Below are 21,357 nucleotides of genomic sequence, written 5' to 3' on the forward strand. Positions count from 1 at the left end.
ATGAAGGTGACCATCCCCAGAAGGGCTTTTGCAAATCTTTCCAGAGGAAAGGAGCTGCTAGTGAGGCAGTAATAGGAGCGGGGAGACCCTGCTCCGCGGGTAAGATGTGACACAGGATACGCAGCTACATGGCAGATGAATACCGGCAAGAGGAATGCTTGGCTCTAACACAAAGAGATGCTTGGGGGTTCTCACCTCCATTTCTCACTGCGTCTGCAGGTGGGAGACCAGATCCTGGAGGTGAATGGCAGAAGTTTCCTCAGCATCCCCCACGACGAGGCAGTGAGGCTGCTGAAGTCGTCGCAGCACCTCATCATGACCGTGAAGGACATCGGAAGGCTGCCTCACGCCCGCACCACTGTGGATGAGACCCGATGGATAGCGAGCTCCCAGATTGGAGAGAGCCTGGTGAATGCTGCAGGGTTTGTATGCATTTGGTGCTAGATCTGTAGACGCTTACTCTGTATGCCCTACGAGCTAGCGTGCCACGTCCTATGCTTGTAATTTTGTGAGATTAGTGGCTTGTACTCCATAACTTAGCTGGCTATGTTTTATGAACCTGCTGCTATCTATACCTGTAATCTGGAGCTCAGCAGCCTGTGGCCTGGAACCTAACATCCTATCCCTAGATCCTGGTAACCTAGACCCTAGGACTGTATTCTGGAACCTGGAGGATTGCCCCGTAGCCTAGAACTCAGTATGGGGCAGTACCCTGAAATCTAGAACACAGCTCCCCATGGTCTAGAAGCCATTAACCAATGGCCTGCACCTTAATATTCTAGTGTTAACCTAAACAATGAGAGAAGGGCAAATAGCCTTTTTAATAAGATCCTTGCCTGTTACCATGCCAATTCCGGCTGTTCTGAGCTGGTGTGTTACTAAAGGTGGTTCTCTTTCCTCACAGGGCAGCTGGTGACCACACATCTGAGATGACAGCAAAGGTAAGACTCCAGAAAGGGGGAGATGAGGGGCCCCTGTGGGCTGGAATTAGGCACAGCTCCACTGGGAGATGAGAGCCATCTTTGCATAGCTGCCTTGCTCTTATTTTATCCCACAGTAAAAATCTAGCATGCTGGGAGATCAGCCCTCTTCTCCCAACATCTGGCCTTTTAAATACAGGTTGAACCTCTCTAATCCAGGACCCTTGGGACTTAACTGATGCCAAACCATGGGAGGTCAATATTGTCTAGTAGCATTACCACTTCCACTGCTTAATAGACTCCTAGAAAACATTTAGGGGTAAATTTGAGCTAAATAACATAACCAGAACTGGTGGCTCTAAACGCACTTGATGGGACTGCCTGAAGCTTGGGCACACCCATAATAAGTGGTTGTCCATCTAACTAAAATCATTCTGGATTGTGGATGTTGCCAGCTGAGACAGTGCCAGACTAGAGAGGTTCAACCTGTCATTTGATGGCCAACAGAAATAGCACCAGTCACGCAAACCAAGGTGTAATGATCATCAGATCCCATGCTCCAGGCCATAAGCACAGTTATCCAGGGATTTCATCTTCCTCCAGCAGCATCAGGTATCTGTCACCATGGTGATGGGATCTTATGGACCACCGAACTGATCCCACATGGTAAATTCTCTAGTTCCAAGAGGGACAAAATAATGGCCCTGAACACCTATGGGCCCTTGGATGGAAAGTGATAGAGATGTCAGAGTACTTTTCTAACTCAGGCAGAGGGAGGTGCTACAGTCCCACGCAATGTCAGTTGCTGAAGCACTGCTTAGCCCTGTGTCCTGTCCAGGGGCTACTCTCTAAAATGGGTGGAGATTGCTTGGAAGCAGGAGAGCAGTAGGAATGAAGAAGGACACTTAAGAGCCAAACATGTTTTCACCTGCTCTGACAGACAACATGGATGTGGCTCTCCAAGAGCATGCAGATATTTCCTGGCTCCTCCCTGCTTTCCAGCCGGCCTTGGGTCTGACGTTTCTCTAGAAGAGAGGTGGGTCCCCTTCCACCACGAAAACTGGATGTTGCTCTCCCTTCCACCAGCTATCTTCAGTGCACAGGCTTGTTAGAGCCTCTTGCCCACACCCTGGTGCAAGTGCAGCAGAGGTTGGGGAGTGACTGGGCTCAAGAGCCCAGTGAGGATGGGGATGCTCTGAGTTTCTATCAGGCAAGGCAATCCAGTTGATCACTGAGTGAGGGGGTGGGCATCCCCCTTCCAGGGGAAGTCTGCCACTCTGGCAGTTGTCTCCCCTATCATTCATCTGCATCAAAGAAGAGACATTCAAAGAGACAGAATTCAGAGGGATGGAGCCAAGCTCGTGCAGGGGTGAAGGGGGATCTTCACGTTCCACACGCTTCGAGTCTACCTGGGGACGTCAGCTTGGTCGAAGTCATACAGGAGCACAGCTGAACCAAAGAGCTGGCAGCTGCAGGCATCTCTGTGTTGCATTGTTGGTGTGCAAGGGGATCCGGGCTGCTGGGCAATGGGATAACTCTCTGGCTGTGCTTGTGTCCATTGTGCTGTGCAAATGTGGCTCTCAAGGTGGGCTCGTGGGGACAGCCTCCCCCACCCAGTAACTCCAGTTTATTCCCCAGGGAGTGCCCTTTCTTAGGGGGAGGAATGAGAGGTGGGGTTGGATTTCTCTTGCCCTCCTTACAGCACCTGTCACCAAGCAGGAGCCGATGGGTGTGTCCTCGCTGCCAGAGACTCAGCACGGCGGACATCCTGGAGGCTGATTTCAGCCATCTCCATCCCAGGCTGATGTGTTATCACAGCCCTTCCCACAGCACCAGCCATTCGGGGCTGGATCAGTATCCCACTGGTCTGGGTCCTGGTGGGAGAAGGTGGGTGACCAGGTCTGAAGGCCTTGTTGCTCTGGGGGCTGGGATGCCCTACCACCTCCAGGCCAGAGCTAGCAACCACAGCCTTTCCTTTGCATGCCCCTGGGATCATGGAAGGGAGCTGTGTGCCACCAGCTCTGCATTTCCTCTCAACAAGGACAAGTTGGACAGTGACTCTAGCTTTGCTTATACTCCCTTGCTGGCAGCCTGCAGGCGCAGGTGAAGGACAGCGACGTGCTGAGCTTATGGGGACACTTGGCAATGAGCAGACTCACTCCAGGGCCCTGTGATTCCCAGCAGGCCTGAGGGGCTCCAGAATGTGGACAGAGGGAGCATCTGTGGTGTCCTGAGGGCAGTTGGCAGACTCCTGATGGTGCAAGCATGACCGGCCGTGTGCGTCGTGCTGTGCTCCCCTGCGCTCCGAGGCTACGAGCACAGCCTTGCAATGAGACAGGCAGCAGAAGGGAGATCTGCAAAGCTTTGCCTAATGCGGGTGTGCTCCCTCCTCCGCTGCACCCTGCTTTGCTGTCTGTCTCTCTGCTGGCTGCTGCTGTACTGGGACAATGCTCAGTCGGGCCATGTGAGCGAACTACCATAGGATCCACCCCGGGGCTTTAGCCCATCTGTTCAGCTCCGGCTCCCGGGACTCAGGACTCATCAGTAATGACTGTAAAATAAATTCTTCTCATTGAAGCTGTTGGCCCTCGGGTGGCCCTGGCGTCCTCTGTGGTTCCTAGGCCGGTTAATCACCCCCTGTGCTGTCCAGGGTCACTAACACCCTGCATCTCCCCTGCGGAGCTGCATCCCAACACAGTCCTGCCTGCCTGAGCTAGTAGTCACGTTCTCTGGCAGGTCTGGAGGTCGCCTGGAGGATTTCCTGGATTGAGCCCACAGGGCAGGGACTGATCGGTGCTCAGTGGAGTGGCAGAGCAATGGGTACTCTTAATGGGCCTGATGAGTCTGAGGACCTATTTTGCAGCAGTGAGGGGTGAACACTGGAGATCTGCCTCCCATGAATGATCATGGGGAGGGCTCCATTTAACTGACTCTCCCCCACCCAAGTCACCCCTGCAAGCCCCTATGAAGAGGGGAGGCTCTCCAGCCCAAGACAGCTTTGTCTGCCACTGTGGCTCAGAGCTGCAATGTTACTAGACGTCTTCCCTCCTGCTAGTGAGTGCTGGCTGGTGCCAACCCTGCCTGGGCAGAACTGTAGCATCAGCAGCAGGAGAGAGATCTGGGAACCCCGAAGCAGTGTTGTGCCTGACAAAAAGCTGACTGGATAATTATGAGCTGAGACCACGCACAGGGAAAACAGCAGGGCCAGGCTGTGATTAATGACTGATACTAGATCACTCTCCCTTCTGCATGAGAACTAGCACAGGCTGAAAAGAACAGAGCGGAGCCGGTGTTGGTCCTCCCAGCAGTGGCCTGGCACTGCCAGCGAGAACTCTGAAACATTCTGGGCACCAGTAGAATCTCCTACCTGGCAGTGCCGGCTGTTACGTTCACACCTCCAGGACCTTTCCAATACCCAGCCGCCTGAGCAGAGCCTGACACGCCCCACCCCAGCACTGCATGCCGCAGAACAGCCAGGAGTCCAGGGCCGGGGAGTTGCTGCTTTGCTCTGCCCTGGTTCTCTGGGCAGCATCCCCCTTTTCAGCGGAAAGGAGCTGGGACAGTCCGCAGGTGGCACGTGCTGATCACAGATGCACACTCCATCTCTGGCACAACTGTGTTTCACAGCCTGCGCTGGTTTCACTGCTTCCCCAGCCCTAGCTTGACTTCTGCTTCTTTACAACACTTTGCATCCCTGGGGTGGGAAGGCAGCAGACCCTGGTCTGTTCAGGGAACACAACTGTGTAAGAGTCGCTCCAAAAGAAGATGCTCTTAGGTCAGCCAGGTTTGCATCTGCCTGGCTCTTGTGCTGCTGGCTGTCCTGCACCCTGTGCAGTCTGGGCTCTATGAACTGGCAGCAGTGGGGGTGGGCAGAAGAGAACTGCCATGGATCTTGCTCTGTCCCTTCTGGTAGAGGGAAGCCTGACACTCACTGGCCCAGGCAGCAGTAGAGCCTGGAGGCGATGTGTTAAGTCAGTAACACCCTGTTGAATCCCTATTGAAGGGATAAGGTCCTTAGGCAAACCCTTTGTTTCTCCAGCTGGGGGGCAGTAATTTTTAGCTGTAGAGTTACAGGGCTAGTCTCATTAAGCTAGAATGTCATTTGATCTTTTGGGGGTAGGGGTGTCACTACCTTCTTAGCAGAAACCAAGGGGTACTGCAGTTTTGTTCCACATCACCCCCTCCCTGGCAGAGGCAGTGTGGTTTCATGGTTAGAGCAGTGTCCCATGACTCCTGCTTTCTGGCCCTGCTTCTGTGAGGTGTGTGGGTCAAGGGTGAGCTCTGGCAGGAGGAGAGAGGATTTGTGGGTTTTGTCTGTACCTCGTTACCTTTCTCATTGCACATGTGCTGCACTTCAATCTGGGTAGCCTCTGGGTACCATATCTGGTGCTGTTAGCAGCTCTCACTTGATCCTAGCTGCTGTTCAGTTCTCCTTTCCTGAACCCTGTTTCCGTGCCTCCTTCTTCCACGTTCCTCTCCTAGCAGATCCTGCATAGAAGGACCTGACAAAGAGGTGCTGTGTTTAGGCTATGGCCTGACAGGAGGGGTTTGCAGCCTTCCCAGGGGCAACTAGAGATTTGTGTGAGTGCGACAGAGCTGAGATAGGGGAGTCGCAGCCGATGGAGCTTCTCATTGCCTCAGTTTGTCCATCCAAGAACAGTTTGCTCACTCTGGGGGCAGGAAATCTTCAGCAGGGATACACTGGCAGCGTGTGAGGTGTGGTTCCTGCCACCAGAAATGGCTTGCACTCTCCTTGGGGCCCTTTGGCTTCATCTTAAGCTACAGAGATGTCCGCTGCTCTTGGAAACATGAGATTAGCTCTACTTGCAGATAAAGATCCTTCCTTGTATTCCAAAGCAGCCAAAGCACTTCCTGAACTCCGTTATAAAGTAATCGCTTAGCCCAGCACAGAAGGACAGCCACCTCTGGGGTGAAGTCTGGCAGCTGCTGAACAGTGCCCAGGAGCAGGGCAGAACCAATTCAATTGCCAGGAGGTCAGGTTGGCTGGATGACCAGGTTGGAATCTGGCCAGGCTGGCTGGCTGTGGAGTGCGAGCAGTACCAGGAGGTCTTCTGTGACTGCGAGTGGTCAAGATCTGAAAGGTGCCCCTCAACCTTGAGTGACCCATCTTGGCATGGAGTTCTGGGTACCCTGGAGGGCGACAGGCTCCTTCCATCTCAGAAGGGAAACAGATTGCCAAATTCCTCCACGAATGAGAGACAAGATGGGTGTAGTCCTATTTCCTATTGGACCAGCTTCCGCACTACCACTCGACTGAGCAGCTATTACCTGACAGAGTGCCCATGCTGGGCCCCCTTTCAGAGCTAACCCTCTGAGCACGCTGAACAGACACCTTGCAATTCCGACGGAGGGGTCAGTGAACAGGCCTCTCCGTAGCTTGCTGCTGAGCCAACTCACATGCAGAAAGTCAATAAGTTCTCTTTAAATACCAAGCGTTCGCCCCATGACAGACTGTGAACGGAGCCCAGAGGAAAAGGTTAATATTAGAGCCCTGAGGCTTGTACGGTGGCTTTGACATAAAGCCGCTAATGACTCTCTTGTTCAGGGCTGTGAATCAATCAGGGCTGGCTTGTGTTCTCACTGTGAGCTGGGAAAGATGCCTGCTGTAATAAAGGCGGCTCTTGAAAGAGGACAGCTCTGTGTGAAGCACGTAATGGGTGCACAGCATCTCAGTGAGGAGACCTGGCTGGCTGGGAAGGGGGTTGGTAGTGGGCTATGGAGCCCCCCCACCCTTTAAGAGACCAGGTCACATCACAGTAACAAAGGCCAGTTTTTGTCTAATGTGGCCTCTGCTGCTGGTTGTTGTCATCAGCTCTGAGCACCTGGGTGCTGTTTGCCAGGCATCCAGAGCTCCAGAGAAAGCCCGTGGGAATGGCAGGGGCTCAGCACTGCTGGAGATCCAGAGCGGGGCCCCCGAGAGGTGAGGCTGACTTTGAAAAGGGAAGTGCTGCTGCACTTCACCTCCCTGTGCCGGGGAGCGGTGTCGCAGGGCTTCTCCAGTCTCGTGGCCCCTGCGGTCCTTCCGGCGCCATGACGGTCTGGTGTTACACGTGCCCTGTGGCCAGCGCACTGCTCAGTCCATTCCCGTGCTGGGGCCAACAGAAAAGCTCTGGATAGGGCCCTGGTCCAGTGGCTTTTGAGTCTGGGCCTCAAACTCCCTCTGGGGCCTGTGACTTTTGGCCTCTTCCTTTTCCAATGCCCATGATGTGGAGAAGGGTAAGGGAAGCCAGGCCCCTCTGTAACCCTCTGTTTTGGGTTCCAGCCCTGGTTAGGCAGCCAAGGAGTCTCCTTCCTTTTCCCTGGGCTGCTCCTTCCTTCTGCCAAGCCTGCCCAGCATCTTTCCCCCAGTCTCTGGGGTCTTCTCCGTCTCTCCCGGCCTGGAATCTAAGGCCTCTCTCTGCTGCTGCTTTGCTCACTGTAGTGGCCCCCTTTGGGAGCTGTTCCCAGCCTTTCTTGCAGCTGCTGGCCTGTGACTCCTCTGCCTCTCTCCTGGGACTGGTCAGTCCTACCCTGGTGGAGACAGGAGTCACCCCCTACCACAGCACCGCCCTCTCTCTGGAATTAGGGTTATCTCCCGGGTGCCTCAGCCTTAGGTCAGTCGGTCGTGCCCTCCTTTGGGCAGCAAGGTTCCCTCCCAGGCCGCCTGGAGCTGGGATGGTGACTTAAGTCAACTGCAGAGCCTCTGCCAAGTTCCTCCAGCGGAACAATTAGCCACCATTCCTTCTCCGGCCAGCACCTGGCTGCAAAGAGGAGCCGGCGGCTTTCATGCTGCTGCTCCTCTCCCAGTGGGCTGAGGGAGAGGGACACTTGCTCTGCTTTCTCTGCAAGGTTTCAGGCCCTCGGAGGTATGGTGTCCAGATTGCTTCCCCCAGCACTGTCCATTCCCAGGAGCCCTAAGTCTTGATGTGTCTTCCAGAGCCTACTGCACCTGCAAAGGGCCATGCCAGGAGGCGGCTGGGCCAATCACCAGGTGCTACTGCCCTCGGGAGAAGCCTCCCTCGTTCCGGGGAGCCTTCGTCTATACCACCTGGTGGCTGGTGTGAAATGAGCTTGCCCCCTCCACGTCTGGTGTCTGCCTCACAAACGCCTCCCCAGCGGGAGCCTGAGCAGGGCAGCTGAGTATCCAACGACCCTGAAGGCCACTCTCCTGTCAGCCCGAGATTTGGTTGCTGGGCCCTGCCGCTGTCTGTGTTGCACTGTTCTGGAGACAAGAGGCCTCCAGCCTATGGGCCAGCCATTAGTCAGGCATCTTTCCTCAGCTCTCAGTTCAGGGCAGCATCGACAAAGCCAGTGTCAGCTGGCCAGCAATGGCTGATTGGAGGCCATGGATGGTGTTAATGTGGTGTCACCCGTAACCTCTCTGTCTGCTGTTGTTGCTGCATTGCTGAGGCTCGTTTCTCATTTGTCCAGCCCTGGGGTAACCTGGTCCCCACCTCGTCTCTTTCAGCCCATGTTTTACAGGGGCCTGGCTGGCTCCCAGGTGACGCTGAGCAGCCTGGTGAACCAGACCCGTGTCATGCTGGAGGAGCAAGCTCGCCATTTGCTGAACGAACAGGAGAGGGCGACCATGGCCTACTACTTGGACGAATACAAGGAGACCAACATCTCCGTGGATTCCCTCGTCATGGCTCTCTTTGAGTTACTCAACACCCACGCCAAGGTAAGGCCCAGCGACTCCAGCACAGGGAAGTACGGGTCGTCTGCAGCAAAGCGAATGGGGCTGGAGTCAGGCCGGTTCCTGGAACAGCACAGCTGGCCAGCTGCTAGTGAACAGGGTGATCTGGAAGCCCAACTGATTCTCCAACCCCAAACTGCAGCAGAGATCTAGCATGTACCAATGGAGAGGGCACTACAGTGGGAGTCAGGAGACCTGGGGTCCGTTCCTAGCCCTGCCACTGACCTGCTGTGACCCTGGGCAAGTCACTCCCCCTCTCTGAGCCTGTTTCTCCTCCCACCCATTGTTGAAATTCAGAGCTTCTTGTCTCACTGTTTCTGTGCAGCACCTTGCACAATGAGGCCCTGATCTCTTCTAGGGGCTGCCCTCAGCACAGCTAAGGTTGCAGGGAGTGGCTGAAACAGGCTGTGAGGGCGGCTGATTACAGCCTGAACCACTCTCCAGAATGCCCTAGTGCACAAACTCTGTCCCTGAGCTTAGGAGCTCAGAGTCGCTCCAGCCATGCAGCTGGGCGTTGCTGATATCCCTGTGACACACGGTGGCAGAGCCCCTGGGGAACCTGGCAGATGACTCCTTTGGGCTCCCCTCACTGGGGAGGGAATCCTGGAGCCAGCAGGGAGCAGGAACCTGAGCTCGGCCCCTCTAAGCCCAGGCAAGCCCAGCCGATGTGTTGGAGTGTGTCGCTGGAGACAGGTGACGGGGCAGCTGTTCCACAGCCTCAGCCTCCAGGTGGGCAATGAAATCACCTGGGGCTTTCAGGGGGGTGGAGCAAAGGGGAGAGAAAGCAGAAGGGGCATGTCACCTTTCCCTGGGTGATTAGTGACTGCCCTGGCCCCCCTGTGCTGCTGTTAGCTACCCAGTGCCGGATGGCTGTGGGCTGCTACAGGCAGCACAGACTCAGGTAAGTCTGCCAGCATTTGTCCCCCTTTGGGCAAGCGTCCCTACCCCCACTATGGTGAAATGATGGGCAGGTCTCCCTCTAAAACCATGGAGCCCGAATGGCCCCTCCTGCCGTCGGTAAGTGCGGGGGCAGTCGCCCGCTCTGCTTGTGCCAATTGCACAGTAAACCCGAGCTCCTTGCCACAAGGGGAGTAAACGGAGTTGGCTGCCAGAGAAGGGGACAGTGAAAAGCAAATGAATGTCCCCAGTGAGTGGGGTTCCTGCAGCCCTGTGAAATGCTCCCTCTGTGCCGAGCGCTGGAAGCATTGGCCTGAGGGGGGCTGTGGGCTTCGCTGGGTGTGATGCACGTGCAGGTAAATGCACCCTTTGCACAGGCAGATCTGTGTGTTCACACGCACGCAGTCGTCAGCTTGCATTGCTGCTGGCTGGAGCACACGTGGCCACCGCGTGAGCGTGCAAACCTGAAAATACCACAGGGTCCTCTGAGGAGGTCCAGCTGCAAAGATGGCCTTTGCCGAGAGGATTGGCACTACGAGGTTAGCGAAATGTGTGCCAGCGTGGTGCAGGGAAAGGCCAACTGTCAGGGCCATCCAGGCACTGGCTGAGGGTTGGCCTGGCCCTTCCCTCCATCCAGTTCTCGCTGCTCTCTGAGGTGAGGGGTGTGATAGCCCCTCAGGACCTCGAACGCTTTGATAACCTGGTTCTGAAGCGAGAGATCGAGTCCATGAAGGCCCGGCAGGCCTCAGTACCCAGTGCTGACTCCTACTCCGTGACATCCTGCAGCGACACCGGCTCCTCCGCTGGCAGTCACTTCACCTCCACCACAGTCAGCTCGGCCCGGGTAAGTGCACTCCCCTTCCCTCAGGGCTTTCCTGCCAGTCCTGCTCCGCCTCCCGGCCCTTCCTGCTTCCCCCAGAAGCTTTATCCCCAGCCTGCCATCCTATGATGTCCTTCTGTATAGGCCCCACTCCCCCTCACCCACAAAAACCCTCCACAAACCTGCTCTCCTCACGTCTTCACGTGGTCCCCAAGCTCCCATGCTCCTGCTGGCCTTCCGTGCTCACCGTGACTGCGCTCTGGCAGCGGCTGAAGGCACTGTGGAGACCCTCGTCTCCTATTCAGAGATGGCCGTGAGGTGGTGCCTGAGGCAAGGAGGATGGGCTTAGCCTATTCACTGCACCCGCTGCACTGAAGCTTGGTCAAACCAGGGGCAGCAACTGCCTCCTAGCAGCATCCAGGAAAAATCAACCAGGCAACCCCCTGGCCCATTCCCACCTCCAGACTCCGGGCTTGGTAGAGTCAGCTGTGAACTGTGTGGGAGGAGGAAATCTCTCCTGCTGAAGCAAGAGAAACTGGACCACCATCGATAGCCAGGGGCAGCTTTGATTGGCCGGTGATTGGTTTCTGCTGGGCAGTGCCTGGAACCCAGCACTGTAATGCTGGAGAAGCTCATGTTGTGCATGGAGAGGCTCACGCTTAGCTCTCTGGCAGCACTTTGGCTCCTGAGGTCCTATGTTCAGTGACAGGTGGGGGCTGGCCAGGAGCCAGAAATGGCACAGAAGCATCAGATTCATTCCCTGAGACCTCCCCTAGCCTGTGTTTGTGGGTATTTATGGCCCTTATCCATGTAGCCAAGGCAGAGAGACCCTTGGAGCACATGGGAAATGTACCTGCATGTCCCTTAAGTGTTTCAGAAGTTCCATGTGTAGTACTCAGAGGCACTGAGACCTCATACTGGGGAGAGTGAAGTCTCTGCTCTGCACCCTCAGCTGAGAGCCAGCTGGCTTTTAGCTCAGGTGGTAGAGCACAGGGCTTTAGCCCCTATGATTGCAGGTTCAATCCCTGGTGCTGGTGACTCAGGTCTGTTGGCGTTACACATGCCTAAAGTCTGGTGGCTGTCAGGGCAGCCTTCCTGCTGTGCAGGAGGTCAGCTCATCAAAGGGACTCCACAGTTGGGCTATGATGGCCCAAAGGGAACTGAACAAGCAGGAGTATGAGATTCCTGTTTCCTCTCGGGGGGAGGTCTGGGTGTTAGCCCTCAGAGCCTTTGGGGTGGGGGTCCATAATCTGTGAAGAGCAGTCATGTGGGAACTTGGAGAGGACACACCTAGTCCTTGGGAAAGGGTCATTTGCAGGCTCCTGGGGACTGCAGAAGAGCTGAACCCCCTGGAGTGCTCCTTAAAGGTCTGGGGGAATTTGGAGATGGTGCCTCTCTCTTGGTGAGAGAAGGACTGAGCACCAGCACCGTCCCTGCCCCTGCTGAACTTGGTGGGAGTCAGCATTCCATGTAAGTTGAGCGCTTGGGGGCCATCCAGTGGAGATACAGGTTACACCCAGTTGATTGGCAGAGTGCCCACAGTGGGCAGTGTGTGTCTATGGCTGGTGCATATCCACGCATTCCTTGGTGCACATAACAAAATTTATTCCACCTCTGGATGGGGCAAATAGAGGGAACACTGGTGGGAGTGCCAGCAGAGTCTGGCCAAGGTGGAGCCTGTTGAAAATCCCACCCTATATCACCACCCTCCGTTTTTCATTGCACAGGCACAGGCTCCAACTGCCTTGGTCCTTTCTGGCCTGTCATGTGTTGTGATGGTCCTCGCTGTCCATATAAATAAGTCCCCCTCATGCACCCCCATAAATGCACACTCCCTGCCACCTGCTTCCTCCTCTCACAGTGGAGCCATCTGCATTCCCTGCCAGTCGTTGTCCTCCCAGCACGTCAATGACACCATCACAGTCTCGGGGCCGTCTCCGCAGGCACTGTCTAATTAAGTTATCATAATCACCTCGAAGTGTGCAGCGGTGCGGCCCCGAAATTAATTTCCCAGCCGTAAAATGCCTTTCATCATAAACGCATTAGCTGCCTTGGAAATTAAAACCTCCAGGAGTGGACCAGACGATGACGGTGGCTGCCAGAGGCATGTGGCGAGAGGGGCAGTTGGAAAAGAGGCCAGGCTCTGTGCTAATGGGATGGTTCTGCAGTCAGCAGAGGAGAAACAGAGGGAGATTTCGTGGGGACAAGGCTGCCTGCTCTGAACTCCAAGCAGAAGTTTCATGGCATGGGCCTGGCTTGCCAGCCTTGAGCGAAAGTCCCATAGTCATAGCTTTGCACCACTGGGATGGAGGAAAACTAAACGCTGGATCCAGCCACACAAGGAAACCCATGAGTCACTCTGGGACCTCCAGGGCTGCCGGCAAACTATCCCCAGAGCTGTGTGGGGGCAGGGGGGAGAAGGTGCTGGCAAATACCAGCCCTCAAGCAAGGAGTGGTGGTAGCTTTTTGAAGGCAAATGATTACAAGGGGAATACGGAAGGGTGGGAAACAGGGCTCCCTCTACATTTTGCCATCCGTGGGCAGAATAAATTTTGTGATGTGCACCAAGACATGAGTACATGCACACCATCAATAGAAACACACACTGCACACGGCAGCCAGCTGAGGGCGCTCTGCTAATCAGCTGGGTAGCACTTGAAGCTTTCCTTGGCGGTCACCCAAGTGCTCAGCTCACAGGGACACTGGTGGGAAAATATTGGGAGACTTTCGGATCCCAGATGGGCAGGTCGGAGCAGGCCTGCCTTCCCCCACCACTGCATCTCTGGCTGTCCCCCGCAGCAACCAACTGATCCCTGCTCCTGGGCACATGGGATAAAGCTTCAGAACATGGGAGGTAATGTGAACAACCCCCTCCCAGATACACCCTGAGCACGAGGAGACCTACAGGGGGATTGCTTGGGATTAAGTCAGCCCAGCAGGGGTTGCCCCTGGGGCTAGGGAAGCCTGGGCATGCAGAACAGCTACGGTTAGGCAGTCCTGGCTCTTCCTTTCTGCTCCTGAGACTTGCAGCTCAGCCAGGTGCAACCACAGCAGCCAGGGTGGCCAGCCAACTCCTGGAGCTCCCCCGCCCCTCAACCCCCAGCCTTTGCTTAACTCCACCCAGTAATGCAGGAGGACGAGGTGACAGCGTGAAGTCAAGGGCTCTGGTTATTTCTGTGCAAGCCCAGAAGGAGGCCAGGCCGGTCTCAGAGGCCAGTTGTTTGGCCCCTTCTCCCTGAGCGTCCCTCTGAACAAAGCGATCGCTGCCTTACTGTGAATGCATTGGAGAGAGCCCCGTGCGTATTGCATGGGGTGGGGAGGGTGGTGGTGGAGGTTTTGCAGTGCTGTGGTTCATGTCATTTATTTGGTCTGCTTCCTCCCTAACGTCTGGGTTTTTTCCTTCTCTGACTGAATCCGTTCACCCAGGAGCGGCTCTTGTGGCTGATAGACCTGATGGAGGTAGGGTCCTGCCAATGAGGTGGGGAGCTTGCATGCCATGGTTTCCATAGCGAAAGGCATGGGGGGACCATGTGGGGGGGTCATAATTCAGTTGTTTGCTGCCAGAGGCTGATGGCTCACTGTGCTCGACCCCTGTGAACAGCCATAGCCCTGTTCTCCTGGGTTTGCTTTCGCCTCCTTTAGCTCTGCCAACAATTACCTTTCCACCTTCGCAGACTCCAGTCTGCCACTAGCTGTGGGGCAGCTGTGCTAGGAGCTCCAGTGTAGTCAAGACATTGAAGTCTTTACCACCTTCTCCTCTGACCCTGTCAGCAGGGCAGGTCCTGGTGAACTTGGTGGTTCAATGGGAGATCTGAAGAGCAAGTTCAGTGCCAGTCTCCTGTTGTGATCTGAGCTATCCCTGATGGTCCTACTGTCAGATTCCAGCTTGTTCATGATACCTTCCTACCTGCACCTTCCATCACAGCCCCGCATCTGTCTGCTGTTCTGTGGAATCAGCCAATCTTTTCCATGGCTGAGGTGAGGGGTCACATGGAGACGAGGCAGAGGATGACTCTTTTCCTGAAGAGCTTGGTCTTTGATTCCTATGCTGTAGAGCAAGGCATGCTGGCATGGATCTTAACCTAGGGGTACAGCCACTCCCCTCTTTTGGTATGGTTGCGTGGGGTCCTCAGAATGTTTGGGGAGGGGCTCTGTCGCAGGGCTTGTGTGCCCCATCCCCACCTGGAGTGGGGAGAAGATAGTTACGTTTCCTGTGGCCACATCTGGGACACCACAACCCAACAGCCTAGGTCCATTTGTACAGTCTGCCTTCCAGGCAGTGTGGTCCAATGGCCAGAGTCAGTCACAAGAGTCCTTTCCCACCAGGCTGAGTCAATCACTACAGACTTTGTTATTAGGGCAGTTGGACCCAATGGCCAGAGTCAATTACAGTGGCTTCTTTTTCCCTCCTGGCCCCCTCCCTGGGACCCTAACTGCAGAGGACTGGCCCATCACAGTGTCAGCTAGAATTCCAGTTGCAGCATGCTGACTTGATGAGGTGGGTTCTCCAGTTCACTTCCTATCCTATGTCCTGGGGCCGCTCGGCTCCTCCACAAAGCAGACCCTCGGGGTCTCCCTGAGCTCTGTGAACAGGCAGGGCTTTCCCACCAAGGTATAAGAGGTTCTTCAGCAGACACCTCCATCACAGTTCTTTCCCCTCCAGCCATCCACCTTGGTGGAGCTGAGCTTCTGCCTTTTACATCTGCTCTCCAGTTGGAGTGTGCCCAACACGGCTGTAGGAGCGTGGCCTCCTCAGCCCAAAGACTGGGATTAACCCTCTCAGTACCAGAGCAGAGCTGTTGCACCCTGCACCAGGCTCCTACAACTCTATTCTCCTGTAGCGTGGGCTGTAGGTACAGATGTGGTTGAGAAGCCCAGCACTCTTGTGTTCTGCAGTTCTGTTCCAACTTCAGAACATCTGTCAGACACAATGAACTCCAAAAGGCTGCAGTCGGGGCTGGATCACATGCAACAGCAGGCTGAATTACAGAGCACCGGTGTGTAAAAACTCCTGCTCGACTGACTGCCGTAGGAGTCACACTTGAGCTGAGTCCAACCTCACTGGAGCGAGTGACTGAAAGTTCTCATTTGTGAGGCTGAGCGCATCCATCAACAGACCTTTAAACGCCCCTTCTATCCTGCAGGGAGGGATCTCAGGGTTACTGGATGGAATTCGCCCTGCAGGGCAGGTAGAATCTTAAAGTACCTGGATTGTAGCTGGTGGAGTTAATTAGTTTCAGTGGGACTGTGGTTGCATTTGGATGGCTCGAAGTTGATCCACATGGCAATCAATTCTTACCTGTCTGATGAAATGTGCTTAGAGTGAGTAGTGGGTTAACAAGACCTACCTCACCGAATGGCTCTGCTTCACACTGCTTAAGTAACTGCTGACTTTGCTGGCCTTGAACCCTTACCAGAGTGAAAAGAAGCTTCCTGTCCCTTGCTCGGGATGTGAGCTGAGGGACATCTGTAAGGAAAGAGGAGGAACGTCATAAATATGCCATGCTGTGCACTTCCCCTCCCCATCCAATGACCCCTCCATTCTGGGATGTCCCCTAGATTGTCAGAGTGCTCACATGGAGAGGGGACACCATGGTGTTTGGTTAAGGGTGTTGTTCAGGCGAGTGTTGGGAAGTTAACAAGATGAAGTTGTTTGGGTTCTGTTAGCCAATGAATATGTGTTAGGTGTAGTAAACAGCAAGTTAATATATCGAATAGCCGTGGTATTGATATCATATATTTATACACAAGGATGTTCGGGAGTTATGTTACCTGAATGAATGTGTTGGGGCATCCCACAATTCTCTTCATCCATGTCTAGCACCCAACAAAAACGTCTTGCACAGCTGAAGGCAACTTTGGAGTTAAAAAACAGGAAACTCGTCAAAGTGCAGCTCATCGATGTTGGGAATGTCATATTTGACATGAGGAAGGGAGAGACTCAGGACAAGCTGGCACAAACTAGTGGGACAAATTTATCTTTATATGGTGGGTCAAGAGTTTTGTAACTTGCACCATCACCCTCTCAGTTCTGCTAGCTCAGAGGTCTAGATTTGAAGCACATGCTGTGTGTGAGGTGAACTTGCTCCGAGATAAGAATTTGCTTCCTGTAAGGAGGGCATGTGTTTCCTTTTCCTATCATAATACTTTGTCTTTCCACAATGCTTTTGGCTAAGCATGGTGACTTGTTCTCTTGAACAGTGTTAAGAATGAATGCTGAGGGCAGTTTGATTATTGGCTATTCCTTTTAATCACTAGTTTTCAGTGTCCCCTGTAAACTGTGTGCCTGTGCGGCCACTCAGGAGAGAGTCAAATGCTGCCCACCTAATTAGCAGAGCACCCACAGTGAGCTATTTGGTTGCTGCTGGTGGTGCACATTTTGACATGCCTCAGCACACATAAAAAATTTATTCTGCACATGGGTGGAATAAATTAGAGGGAACTTTGATTTGTATGATAAAGTGTTCCTCAAAGCAGAAACTGGGCAAGTGCCATGTCAAGCCAACTAATAGCTAAATTTTTATTTAATTTACACCAGCAGAAAATCCAGAGTTTATTTGTTAGCTTAAGTGGAATTACTCAGGATTTACAGCAGCATATGTGAGAGCTGAATCTGGCCCTCTCTTATCCCTTTCCCAGTTCTGCCGAGGGGATTTCAGAAGTCAACATGGAATTACGTGAGCGGTGGAGGTTGCATGGTTCCATCTGATGTGCAGGCAGTCTGTATGACTTCCGCTCTTGGGGGGCGTCACCCCCAGGTAGTAGTAACAGTACTTCACAGCTATATCATGGACAGTAGCCAAAACAGCTGCAAAGGTATTAACCCTATATCACAGATGGGAAAACTGAGGCACATAAAGGTGACCTGTACAGTTCCACATGTTGGTAAACTGCCTAGTCAGTTGCTTGAGAACACTTTAGTTATAGAAAGTATTCAAGAGAATTAAATAGCCAATATCAGGCTTATTGCTATAAGCCAATCAGCATGTAGTGCAGAGAAAAGATTCAGTGTGTGTATATCTACACAGCAGCTTTATTTTAAAATAAGCTATTCTGGAAGAGTTTATTTTGAAATAATGCTGCTACACACAAAAATGCATTTTGAAATAGCATTTAGCTAGTTCGTAATACAGCATCTGCACACATAACGCCTATTTTGAAAGAGAGCCATTGGACATACCGTGGCTTATTTCGAAATAGGCTCTATTCCCTGTGTAAACAAATGAGGCCCCGTCGCTGCAGAATAGACACAGCATGAAAGGCAGCAGTGGTCCTCGCCCGCCCTCTATGTGCCCTAGTCCCTACCTTCCATCATGAGCCTTGTGAATGAGCCTGGACATGACCAATTCATGTGGGGGAGGGAATATGATCTCTGTCCGTTCATCACAGCGAGGCCATGCTGGGATTACTCACCAGTAGCTGAAAAGGCCTAGTTTTGGGCTGGGTTCAGGGCAAATGTGCATCTTGCTTCTTATTTTACCCAAATTGGATCGGCTCTGCTTGGCTTTAAACGGACAGACAAATAAAAATGAGGGAGTAGGGGGAGTTGTCTAGTGGTTATAGCAAGAGGTTAGAACTCCAGACTCCTGGGCCTTGCATCTAGTTCCATCACCAAGCCCAGAGAATGATCACAAAGTCACTTACCTTCTTGTGCCTCAGTTTCCCATCTGTAAAGTTAGTCTAGAGATGTTGTCCTGCCTCGCTGGGAAGGGACTGGTGAGTTGGCTGGCTTAATTAATAATGTGTCTGGGAAGTGCTTTGAACCCCTCAGAGGGCAGGAGTTTGTGCCCAACTGGAAAAGGGCCGAGGTTCCTGGAGGTGGGAAAACAATGTTGCCTGCCTGTTTCCCATGTCCTGGAGAACTGACAGGTTGTAGCTGTTAGATCTTAAAACCACTCAGAGGGGAGATTAGACCAGGGCTATAAATTAGCTCAGTTCCTCTCCCCCAGACCTGCCATTCAGCAGTGACCCTTCTGTTCACCCTGAAAACGGTTCTGAGATGGTAGGCCTAGAAACTTACTCCATTTCTCCACTTCTCAGCATCATAAACTTAATTAGTGCAGCAAGAGCACCAACACATTCACTTAACAATGTAATGGTACCAGAGGCAGCACTCCGCTAACATCAGCATGAAAGCTTAGTGCCCAGGCGTTTCTGACAAGGAATGATTCACATGAATCTGCAGTGGTTTACACAGAGTCTTAGTATAAGCACAAGGAAGGATGGCAGGAAAGCAGCTCTGCTTGCTGGGGCTGAAAGACAAATGTTTTAGGATGTTTCATGATGGTCTTCCATCCCTTCACCCCGCTTACATATTTGGGAAAGGCAGCATGATCCAGAGGAACAAGGACAATGACAGAAGATGAGGAAGAATGGTTAGGGTGTTACCCCATGACTTGAGAGATGTGGATCCCACAGATTTCCTGTGTGAATGTGCTCTCCCACAGATTTCTTGTGGGAGCTTGGAGAAGTCATTTAACCTGTGTGCCTCAGTTCCCCATCTGTGAAATGGGGTAACAGCACTTCCCTGCCTGACAGAAATATTGTCATGATGGATGGATTGGTTACTTTGGCCATGGAAGTACCAAAGATAAAAACGCATCTTCTGTTCTAATCCCAGCTGTGCTCTTGGGCAAATCACTGCCTTGCTTCCTTTTTCCAGCTGTAAAATGGGGATAATGCTCACTGTTCCTCTCTCAGGGGAATATAGAGTCATAGAAAGGGAGGACTGGAAGGGACTTCAAGAGGCTGTGCTGCAGCAGAACCAAGAAAAGTTTGACAGGTGTCTGTCCCCTATTCCAGAGCTTAACTATCCTTATAGGTAGAAAGTTTTTTCCTCTTGTCTAACCTAAATCTCCCCTGCTACAGACTAAGCCCATAACTTCTTGTCTTACCTTCAACAAACCATTGATCACACTGTCTTCTTTATAACAGCCCCAGACATACTTGCTAGTTACCAAGTCCCCCCTCATTCTTGTCTCAGGAGTAAACATGCTTGTTCTTTTTTGTTATTTTTTAACCTTTCATCATAGGTCAGGCTCTCTAATCCTCTTCTTGTGTTTGTTGCTATTCTCTCTGGATTCTCTCCAGTTGGTTCACGGGTTCCAAAACTGAACACGGTACTCTAGCCGAGACTTCCTGAATGCAGAGCAGAGTGGGATCATCACTTCCCAGGTCTTCCGTTTGTCAACCAGAATGACACTCGCCTTTTTGCAACTGCATCTCATCATTGACTTTGTGATCGACTGTAACCCTCAGCTCCTTTACTGCAGTGCTATGGCCTAGCCAGTTATTCCACTTTTTACAACATATGCATTTGATTTTTCTTTCCATAGTGAATTTGGAGAAGGCAGCTCTTTGCACTTGTCCTTTTGAATTTCATCTACTTGATTTCAAGTCAATTCTGTGATTTGTCAGTTTAGTTTTGACTTCTACTCCTGTCCTCCCAAGTGCTTGCAGCCTCTTGCAGTTTAGTGTCATCTGTAAACTTCAGAAGCATGGTCTCTACTCCAAGTTGTTAATAAAAATATTGGATCGTACTAGACCCTGGACTCATTCCTGCAGAACCATGCTAGATACCTCCTCCCAGTTTGACAGCGAGCAACTGTTGACTACAATCTTCAATTAGCTGTGCATGCACCTTATATTATCTAGACCACATTTCCCTGGTTTGTTTAGGAGACTGTCTTGTGGGACACTGGAAGAGGGTTAATTAGTTATCATCTGTACATTGCTTTGAAACTCTATGCGCTAAAGATAATTACACTTCCTTTGCCCTTGTGACAGCCTTGTCCTTCTTCATGGATACAAAACATTGAGCAGCCTGGAGTCCCATTGCTGCATGGAATAAAGGCTGGAGCTGTCTGGACAGCAAGATTTTATTTTCCTGGAAAATTCTGAAATTAATTTTTGTCAAAGTTTTCCATTGACTATTTCAACTTTTTGGCAAAAAGGTGAAAACCAAAAGAACCTCAGAAAACTGAAAAATTGGACCCAAACCCAAGTAGTTTTGATGAGAAAATGCCACACCAGTGCCTCATCTGTGCTATGGTTTGGGTATCTCATGCCCCATTTCTCCTCCATGGCCCAGGCTGCCTTGTCAGACTACAACCCCATGGTGCACTATGGCCTCCCCTCTGCTCTGGTGCATCCTGGAAGTCCTGGCTGCAGTGCATTATGTGGGAGGAAGTAGAGCTGGGAAGCACAGTCTGTATGGAAGGTCGGATGCACGTGTGTTTTCTAATTACTCTCCGTTGGTTTTTGCCAGAAATATTTCAATTTGGGAGGATGTGATTTTTTGATAAAGTCAGACTTGCCCACAGAAAGCAGATAATTCTCATGAAAAAACAAATTCATTCAAATCCTAGGAAAACAGAAGAGACAGAAGTATTTGGCTGTTCATCCTGCCCAGGAGCGCACAGTACTGGGCCCATCTCTGCATCTTTTTGTTGCAGCCCTGTTACTGCACTGTGCAATGCGGCCTGTAATCCAGTAGCACAGCTACATCAGTGCATGACCCGACGGTACTGTGGTGCTCTGCACTGCCAGGCTGCACAAGGTGTGGGACCCTACGGTCTGCTGCAGCATGTGCTCATTGCTGAAGAGCTGGAGACTAGAAAGAGTGCTCTGCCTTGGAATATCTCCCAAGATGCACAGCAGTGGGGGGCCATGCAGCTGAGCGCATCATTCAACCCAAGGAAGCAGGCAGCAACATGCGCAGAGATGAATAGCGTCATGTTCAGAGATGCCAAGGCAAAATCTGTTTCCGAATCGCCAGGCTATTGCCCTTTCCAGTAGACTGATGATGTCCAACCTCAGTCGATACCAGAACCAAGTCCAACGGAGCCACAGCCACAGAGCCTTGAATGTGGGTACTGTAAATAGTCCTCAAGCCAAAAATGGAAGTTTGGTACTCTTGGCTATCATAGGAACCGAACGGGGAGCTAGGGAACTGTCACACACTGATCCCTAGCTGGCAGCCAGCAGCATTTCAAGCTCATTTCGCTGGGTTAGAAGGAAACCGC

General features: G+C 52.5%; 1 protein-coding gene across 2 annotated transcripts in view; it reads left to right on the top strand.

Annotated features, from left to right (window-relative positions):
- WHRN (whirlin) overlaps nucleotides 1–21,357 on the top strand; it is a 121,040-nt gene that overhangs the window by 78,012 nt on the left and 21,671 nt on the right. The window contains exons 5-9 of one of the 2 annotated variants that reach the window (XM_075015454.1): nucleotides 220–426; nucleotide 482; nucleotides 910–941; nucleotides 8,389–8,601; nucleotides 10,151–10,357. In XM_075015454.1, the coding sequence (XP_074871555.1) occupies nucleotides 220–426; nucleotide 482; nucleotides 910–941; nucleotides 8,389–8,601; nucleotides 10,151–10,357 (660 nt within the window). Of the gene's footprint in view, nucleotides 1–219; nucleotides 427–481; nucleotides 483–904; nucleotides 942–8,388; nucleotides 8,602–10,150; nucleotides 10,358–21,357 lie in introns of both variants that reach the window. The other variant, XM_075015453.1, reaches the window with a different exon arrangement.

This window comes from Carettochelys insculpta, chromosome 21 (genome assembly GCF_033958435.1).
Source record: "Carettochelys insculpta isolate YL-2023 chromosome 21, ASM3395843v1, whole genome shotgun sequence".
NCBI lineage: Eukaryota > Metazoa > Chordata > Testudines > Carettochelyidae > Carettochelys > Carettochelys insculpta.